The sequence below is a fragment of the Periophthalmus magnuspinnatus genome, chromosome 15 (genome assembly GCF_009829125.3).
Source record: "Periophthalmus magnuspinnatus isolate fPerMag1 chromosome 15, fPerMag1.2.pri, whole genome shotgun sequence".
Taxonomy (NCBI): Eukaryota; Metazoa; Chordata; class Actinopteri; order Gobiiformes; family Gobiidae; genus Periophthalmus; species Periophthalmus magnuspinnatus.
In genome coordinates, this window is record NC_047140.1 from 7,978,549 (window position 1) to 7,988,209 (window position 9,661).

Here is a 9,661-nt window from a genome sequence, read left to right on the forward strand (position 1 = left end):
CCAGAACTTTAAAGTGGAAGGTCACAGTTGTGCTCCATATGATTAGGCATTGGGCTAAATACAATTAGCTTGGCAATAAAACTGAACAAATGCCTAATTTTAAAATATCTCATCGTATTGCTAAAAGAATGCATTTGATATTTTCTAATTTACAAAAATAATGCTGATGGATGACAATGTGCTGCTTTGACAGTGGTTTTAAGAAAGGGATCTACAGCGGTTTTATAACCAGACTGACTAAGCAATTTGAAATGTTTCATGCCAAGGAATACTTAACGAGGAAGTGTGGAAACAGCTCTTCAATCACCCTGATGCTGTAAAATAGGAAAGAAAATACAGTTTTTACAAGATAGTTGATGCAATGCAGTGTCAGAGAAATTCCATTTCTGTGCTGTACTGTGTTTCTGTGCTCTCACTGCCAGCTCAGTCACTGTTTTCTAGGCTTATGTCATGAGAGGTATAATACTCCCTACAAGCATAGCCAGAATGGACTACACTATAACAATGTGTTGAGGGTTCATGTGTCTGGGTGCTGGGTCTCCTTCTGATGGTAAAAAAACTTCTCCTGTGTTAGAACTCCAGCGTCATGCCTCTTCTCTTCAGCTCTTCAGCTACTACCATTTGTTCTACATCATGCAGGAGTGAAGTGTTTGGTCCAATGCATACTGTCGTGTCTTTGTGTGTTTTAGCAAGACACGTCCATATTTCCTCCTTCAGCCAAAGCAAGTTGTTATAGGAAGGATTATTGAAAATAACATGTCTGAGATATGTAGAAATGAGTATATTATATATCTTATATTACATGTGATGATTGATTCAGCCAAATTCATTTATACTCTTTTTTATGTTGTTAAAAATTGCATCATAGCTTCTACAACAAAATTCATTTGTACTCTGCCATTTTGTAGACAATTTAAAAAAGATCTTGCCATATATGGGGAGACGCTTGACTTTTGTGTCTTTGTACTTTGTCTTAGGTGCTTACGTGCCAGAGGGCCTACTCACCTCCTGCACGTGGGACTACATGACCTTCACTCCGTCAGTTCGAGCCTACACAATGCTGCTCTTCATCTTCGTCTTCTTTCTGCCTCTCTTCATCATCATCTACTGCTATTACTTTATCTTCCGGGCAATCCGCACCACTAACCAGTAAGTCTGTGTTTGAACAGATCACATTTGTATTAAAATAGTTGCATATCTCGAAATAAAACAGGGCTATAACTGCTGTGTTTTTTCAGTGCTGTAGGGAAGATAAATGGCAGCACTCACTCTTACAGCAGTGGGCGTGACTCAGTAAAGAGCTTTCATCGGATGCAGAACGAGTGGAAAATGGCAAAGATCGCTCTCATTGTGATTCTCCTCTACGTTATCTCCTGGTCCCCATACTCTGCTGTGGCCCTCACCGCTTTCTCAGGGTAAACCGTGCTACTTTTTTAATTTCAGGCCCTGTACCAGATTTTTTCCCATGTATCTGAGCTGATTTGTCTTGGCCACACATATGGAGCTCAACAGTGACCATCCACCCCACGGTTCCAGGACTAAATTTCCCATAAATTTGACATGAAATTTTATAAACAGCTAAGTTATTAAAACATTTCCCAGAATCTTACATTTTAAACGGCCTTTTTGGACTAAAACAAACCACATCATGGATATTAGTTAGCAACTACCTACTTAGCTGGATGTCTTTGAACTCTTATGGAATGGAAAATTTACTTCCAGAGCCTGACCAGGCTGTTTCTGTAGAGCTCCACTGTATAAGCAACTGTTGAGGTCAAAACAAGTCAAATTTAAAGTAATTACAGAGAAGTGGGCGGAGATAGAAGGTAGATGAAAACTGCAATTTTCCAAGTACTGTTCCAACTGCTCCCATCAAGACAGAGGTTTAAAGACCCTCTCTGTAAAACCAAGCCCTACAAAAGCACCTTTGTCCCAGCCGCCATCAGTGCCCTGAACAAGTGACATTATTATATTTTTCTTATTTATGCCTCTTTGCACATGTGCCATGTTTGCGCTCTTGTTTCTAATGTATTGTTTCTAATGGGGATTTAGTTTATTTACCCTGCACTATGCACTGTTGTCTTTTTTCCAGATGAATATATATGTGTCTCTACATATATGTATATGTGTGAATGAGCTGACTCGCTAAACAAAATTTACCTGTTGGTGCCAATAAAGTAACCTTGATCCTTTAAAGCAAGACAATACAGGATTATGCAAACATGCATGAATCAATCAAAATACATCTCAGAATAGCTAATGATGAAATAACATTGTTATAACATGGTTAAAAAATATGAAAAGATTTTACATAATATGTCCCCCCTTTGTTGTGCAGTCCATATACTTGGTAAACTGTCACAACTTCAGTTTTGTATGAGGATTCTGAAGTCCTGCATATGGCTTTGAGCACTCTTAGATGTTTGACCATTTACTTCATAATCTTCTAAAGAGTCCAAATGGCAGTTTCCAGAATTGGTCTTGGAAAACAGTATCAAAGCAATGGATAAGATTTTTGCACCACTAACCAGGCTCAATCATGTGTACCTTTCTTCGCACTACTAGGGAAATTTCATGTAGTAGTATTAGGCCTTTATGATGACATTTGAGTTGCTGAGGGCCAGAGTCAATATATTACACTTCAAAATGTTATTGTGACAAGCCTAACAATAACAGCTGCGTTCTTTCAATACTGTGGGGAATTTATTTTATAATCTTCTAAACAGTCCAAAAAGTGGCTTTCAGATTTGATCTTGGAATATAAGTGCCAAAAGAATGGATAACACTGGTTGTTATAACACTGCCTGGCTGGGTCATATTTATATAAGAGCTTCATGAGTACTAAGTGTAGTATTATCTATAGATAATAGCTCAAGATCGCTCTTGAGCTGCCCCTTAAAGCTGCACAGAATTACACAATCACTCAGAACATAACATCAGCTTCTCCTGGATCATTTATGTCAGAAGAGAGACAATGTATTCATGTATTAGAGCAAAATGTGTCTGTCCCCAGTACAGATATACTGTATAAGCAGCTCTCTCAGCTCTCTATTTGGACCACTGCAAACCGTTTAAAATGAACTAGTTAAAAAAGACAGTACAAATCTGGTACAGCGCCTTTAACTGTTAAACTTCCTCTATTCTTTAGTTAGATATAAATACATATAATATAATAAAACATATAATACATTGTTTCTATTTATGTAGTAACATTTTCTGCTCTCTTCTTACAGGTATGCAGATATGTTGACTCCCTACATGAATTCTGTGCCCGCCATTATTGCCAAAGCCTCCGCCATCCACAACCCCATCATCTACGCCATCACACACCCAAAGTACAGGTACCTCACTGATGAGCCACCCTTGTCCTTTTGCTTTCAGCAGTCAATCTATCAGTTCATTAGTGAAGTCACAGCCACATGCAGTACTACACTGGCCTCACTGCACTCAATTAACCTGAATGTCAACTCAGCTGGGGAGAATTACACTCAATGAATGGAGTCTAATGTTGAACACTTTAGCTGATTTGTTCCTTTTTCATATAAGTAATGATGAGAAAGCAACTGATTATGACATGGCTGACTGATGTACAGGCCGTACATTAGGAAGATTACAGTAGTTTGAGCTTCAACAACAATTTAGGCAACCACAAGAAACATAAGTGAACATAGTGTAAAGTTAAAGCCCTAGTATGCAACTTTTAGCCATAAAAATCTCTTAAATAAGGCATGTTGTTTTTGGTTTTTTTTGCTTTTCATTTTATTTTTCATTGTTTTATTGCACTGAAAAATGTGCATCGTTACTCGGAGCTGGCTTACATCTCCACAAACTTGACTGAATGTTCCTTTGGTTGTATCCCACAGTATGGGACAAAACTTATATATCTCCATGGAAAAAGTTCTGAAGTATGATTTTCCATGGAATCATACAGGTGATGTACCCCCTCTAAAAACTGACATATCTATAACATTGTTCGCTTATCAGAAACATGAATGAAGATGTTTTAGATCTCATCGATACATCTTTGAGTAATTTGCACTGTGCAGTGCTCAGTTCTTAAGCCTACCTCACTCATGCTTCCACACGACAATTCTCCATAAATATATGGCAAAAGCATGATATAAAACTGTACACAGCAACCTGACAAATCAGATGCGATGTGCAGTAGTTTCAGGGGGCAGGCTGACACGGTTGTGTTGTGACAGCACTCTGACTGGGGGAGTGACATATGACACATGTTAATAGGTTGTTTTCAAAGGATATAGCATTTTCAAAAAAAAAACGTGAATATGTTGTGTATTAGCAGTTAATACCAAATAGAAGTACAGCAGTACTAGTACAGACAACTATGCAAATGGCTGATACTAACAAAAACAATATGTTGATATGTTTTTACTGATTCTCCAATAATTTTTTTGTAATCCATCAAAAATGTGCAAATGTCTTGGTTGGGGTTCAAGTGTCAAAAAATCTGAATTATAACAGTTTTTGACATTTTTCATGTTATAGACTAGATTGCAGACATAAATGTTCCATTTCAGCGTAAGTTCAAATTGAATTTTGAGTCTACTTAATCCGCAATTTTGCCCTCCCTTGAGTTAGTACTTGTTTAGAACTAGCATAACAATGTGTATTCCTATTTTGGACCTGGTTTAGACCTAGAACAGTCCTGTTATAGATCTGTTTTACATTTGGTTGTACTCAGAAAGCAAAATATTTTCTTAGGTGCTACTTCATGAAAAAAATCTGAGAACCAGAGTTATAGAAGATATATCGCCCACCTCTGCAAATGGGGAGTAATATCGCCAAAGCAGCTGCCAAAGAAGATCTGACAGATACTCTAGTGTAGAGAGTTTGACCAGGCATGTCCCACATGTATGTCTATGGCAGAATGTTCATCAGTTACCATGGTGATACAATGCACACATTAGCAAGAAACACTGCTAAAATAGTCTTAAAATTCAAGAAAAAGTGCAAAATAGATTCAAACACCAATTTCCAGAGGCCTTTGATCTATATAGGTTTTTTTGATTTTTAACAAAAAAGGTGAAAGTGACTAAAACTGTTGACTAATGCTAGCTAACTTTTGACAGTTATGTTATGCAAAAAGGACTTTAACAGCACAAAATCAGCTCACCTGTTAATTTTAAATCAGGTCTTTAGGGTCAGATTGTGTTAAAATAAAGCTCATATTAAAGTCTAACTTGGGTAAGAGAGATTCAGATAGAATAGTACCTCTAGTTAGCATTACACCTGCAGGGAATATTGATGAGATCATCTGAAACATATCAATAAATTAGATTTGGATTTGTACAAAATATAGCCAAAAGCCCTGGATGTCAGTGCTGACTATTATCCCATGTATTCCCTGTGCGTGTACAGGATAGCTCTGGCGAAGTACATCCCATTCATGGGGACCCTGCTCTGTGTGCATCCTCGTGACCTGCGCTCCACCAGCAGCAGCTTCATCTCAACTCGCCGCTCTACTGTTACCAGTCAGACCTCAGACAACAGCTCTCACCTGAGGAGACAGAGCACCGCCAAGTCCCGCCTCTCCTCCGCCTCCGACAGTGAATCGGTAACTATTAATTAATTAATTTATTATGTGTGTATTTTCATAACTCCAATAAAATAATGGGTCCATACAGTTATTATATAGGAATGGTATAAATGAACTGATTAATCTTAAATGTGTAAAGATAAAAATGATGAATGTTTTCTATTAAATTTAATAACATATTTATGATGAATATGGCTCTGGCTCTTTAACTCCATCCGACACGTGCAGTAGTTAGCGCATTAGCTTTCCTTTGCTGCGCACAACAACACAGCATGGTGCTGTATGCGTGTGTTTGTGCCAATGTCTGTGCGCTCTGAGATAGCCCCTCCTTTCTCCTTGCTTTGGTGCTCAGATCGGTGGAGAGATAGTGTCCAGCGGCACACGAGCTAGCAATTATAGGGGCAAATTTGGAGCCAAGTTCCATATTTGAAATTCCAACCGCGAGTATCCTGGCAACCAAAGAGCCAATCTGGAGCAAGGCTGTTGAAGGTAATGCCCTGCTCTGCTGGTTTAGCAGGGACCAGGCACTTAGCAACACTGTTAATCAAACCTGTTGCTGACCCTAGTGGGAGCAACCTCAGGGAAAAAAGGCGCCTGATTTGCCTGTTATTAAAGTTCATAGTTCATTTGATTTACTGACACAATAGTGAAATAAAAATACCAGGATGTAGAGCAGGTTAATACGAACATTTAAGGCCAGCACGATGAGCCTGAGAGCAGCAGTTACGGAGGGAGGGGCAACGGCTTTTTAATACAAATTGAATTGGAGCCAGAGCTGATGGAGCCGGAAGCGCAAAATGGAAATCATTTGGTTATTGCAGTTATTATCCATAAGCTTTGTCTGTGCGTTGCTGTGCAGGGTATGACAGACACCGAGGCAGAGCTGTCCAGCATGAGCTCCAGACCGGCCAGCCGACAAGTGTCCTGTGACATCAGCAGAGACACAGCTGAGAACGCTGATTTCAAACCCACTTCTAGCTTCAAGATCAAGAGCCACGACTCCGGGATCTTTGAAAAGGTAAGATCTCTAGGCCTGTTCGACTAAAGAGATTTTGGTTCGACTAAAGCCATTTCCTGCCAATCAATATGTTGACTGAATAGCGGGTGTGGTAAAAGTTCTCACAATTATCTCATATCTCAATGTATCTGCTCCATACTCTCATAAGAGTACACCTGCACAAGTTCATGCAAAAACTACTATTTATGCAGTTTAGCAGTTTAATACTAGTTTAATACCCCCCAGCTCCCCCAAAGATTTTTGCCCCAGTTTCATAGCACATCCAATCTCAACTAAAATGTTCAATCGCAACCACAGAGTCTTCAAAATGTCAAAATGAGACTACAATAAAAAAAAAAAAGTTTTCAACCAACCCTTGTTATGAATCATGGGTTTAATCTGCCTTTTATAACACATCTTCAGCCAACTCGGCCACTCACCAACTTCTCCTTTCTATAGTTCTATATAAAGACACCAAGACACCGTCGACCATTTAAACAACTAAAAGACTAAAGGCCTATATTGCTACTCATCTCCATCGAATCCACTTCTGTTAAAGCTGAACTGCTTAACATTTCTGATGGGGGGTACGCCACCTGCTTGTCTTCATGGAGATGTTATTACTTTGCCTGGAATGTTCTATAATATGACACTGAAAAACAGATCTGTCTGGCTTTTGTTTCATTTCAGGTGAGGGTATTGCTGAAAAACAAAGCGTTCTGTAACTCAGCTGGGGTCTGCCACCTGTTTGTCTCCATTGAGATAAATAAGTTTAATGCCATACTGTGGAATGTTCTAGGCCAAGAGTTGAAAACCATCATAGCGTATGCTCCTCCATAATAAACTATTGTACAGCAATTGTTTTTAAAGGGGGGATATTATACAAAACTGACTTTTTGGAGCTTTCTACCATGATATAACTTTGTTCCCTCATTAGAAACATGCCTGATGAGGTTTTATATCTCACCCATGCAATAATTTAGCGATCTCTCCCGGGCCATATATTCTTATAGTGAGCTATAAGATTCGGTCCAAGAGCTCACAAGCCTACGTCACCCATGCTCCCGCATGGCAGTTTTCAATAAATATACAAAAGGATGATTAAAAAACAATATACTATAACTTAACAAACCTGATGTGGTGTGCAGTAGCATCATTAGAAAAATGCACACTGATTGTGTTATGGTAGTGCAAAGTGAGCGTCAAAAACAAAACTGTGTTAATAGTTAATACATTGTAACAACAAATATAGCATTTTCACATTTTATACCCAATAGAAGTGTAATTCACCCTATTTAATTACCATCATTTATAATTCAGACCACAATCCAAATCTAAATCGAGGCAAATCTTTGGTCATTCAGTCCATTGATGCCCCATGAATATTCTGAAGCTAATGAAGACGAAGGGCTCTTTCCATCCCTGTCTGTTCAGGCACAGAGTAGAATCTAATTGAGAAGCGTGAATCTTGTCGGTGGCATTTGATGTGACAGATAATGTGGAGAAAATGGGGGAGGGCTGTCTCTGCTGCCTCATTACACTAACTGCCTTTGTGATTTCTTACAGACGTCCTACGATACTGACTTCTCCATGGGAGGCCTGAGCGAGCGCAGTAGCATCCCCACTGTGAGTACTGTCATCATCCAACAGAACTGTAATGTAGTTATTTATGTACAGATATCAGCCACCAGGGGGCATCTGTCAGAACAGAGCCATGTGAAGTTCTAACAAATTGTAACAGTTTTTTAATCACCTTTTTAAGTGTCAAAAGTGTCTCTCTCAGGCCCTATTCAATACCTCTCTACGGTTAGCAGTAAGATTCTGCCCAATGCTCAGCCCACAAGCCTAGGTCATCATGCTGCCGCAGAGCAAAACAATATACTGCAACTTAACAAACCTGATGCGATGTGCAGTAGTAGACACAGGAAGTTCAAAACGAAAGTGAAAGATGTTAAAAAGTTTTCAGCAAATATATCATTTTCAAAACAATAAATGGTAACATTGGGATATAAATGTATTATGTGTTAGTGGTTGTTACTCCAAAGAAGTAAAATACCCCCTCTTTAAACCAGGACATTATAATTGGCAAGCAATGTAACTAATTGCGATTAATCATGTTTAATCTGATTCGATCTGATTAAATCTGATTCGATTGACAGCACTATTCACACACACACACTGTATGCCACACATACATACATAGTTGGCTTAATAATGAAGTCATTACAGATACAGTTTTTCATCATACCAAGATTTATGAATTAAATATGAATAAATGACTTTCAAATGTTCATAATTTGCATAAGAAATGAATTGAACAGTGTCCTAAGTGTAGCCAGTTTACATTAGTGGAATTTTAAAAACTAGTTGGAGGCACAAATACTCCAGGTTTATGTAAAGATTTGAAGTCTAATATGACATAACATTTTGTCTGACAGAATGGTGATTTTGCAGATGTACCCGTAACAAGAACAACCATTGGTCGGATCCCAAGCATCGTCATAACAACAGAATCCAGTCCCTTTCTTCCTGTTGGACGAACCAGCTCACGAACTGCCCAGTCCAGGAGCCCCAAGAGCACAGGGTCTGGATAGTGCTTCACTGTGCTCACACATTTATATGATGAAGTATTTGAATTTAGATTTAGAAGACTGGAAGGTGTTAAAATATGTTACATCAAACACACAAAATAACAATCTTTATTTTGAAGTACAAAATAAAAAATAGGATCATATTTATAAAGTAGTTTTTCTGTGGGGCAGGTTCCTGAACAGATATTTTAGTAAAGTTAAAAAGACATAGGTGATTGTGTGGTAATGAACATTTGTGTGTTATTCTGTACTTTCACTTCTTCATTCTCAGTGTTGTTTTGTGATTTTATTATGGTCTCAATATGTGGACAGCGGTCCAATCAGCTGCTGGCTCACCTAGGCTACCAAATGCTACAAACTGTGGGGTTATTCAGAGGCACCACTTTCAAATGTTTTTTTATTAGCATTATACTCAGTGGTGGAACCTAACAAAGTAAAAGTAGTACTATAATTTTTAGGTATTTGTACTTTACTTAAGTACGTTTTAAAGTGGATACTTTTTATTTTTACTTC

At 38.4% G+C, this 9,661-nt stretch overlaps 1 protein-coding gene across 2 annotated transcripts in view; it reads left to right on the forward strand.

Annotated features, from left to right (window-relative positions):
* Nucleotides 1-9,205, forward strand: part of LOC117382894 (melanopsin-A) — a 34,902-nt gene extending 25,697 nt beyond the window's left edge. Inside the window, exons 5-11 of one of the 2 annotated variants that reach the window (XM_033980135.2) lie at nt 978-1,149; nt 1,239-1,415; nt 3,234-3,341; nt 5,383-5,578; nt 6,420-6,578; nt 8,124-8,183; nt 8,996-9,205. In XM_033980135.2, the coding sequence (XP_033836026.2) occupies nt 978-1,149; nt 1,239-1,415; nt 3,234-3,341; nt 5,383-5,578; nt 6,420-6,578; nt 8,124-8,183; nt 8,996-9,151 (1,028 nt within the window). In that variant the 3' untranslated portion in view covers nt 9,152-9,205. The remainder of the gene's footprint in view (nt 1-977; nt 1,150-1,238; nt 1,416-3,233; nt 3,342-5,382; nt 5,579-6,419; nt 6,579-8,123; nt 8,184-8,995) is intronic. The other variant, XM_055227432.1, reaches the window with a different exon arrangement.
* Nucleotides 9,206-9,661: the final 456 nt, after the last annotated feature.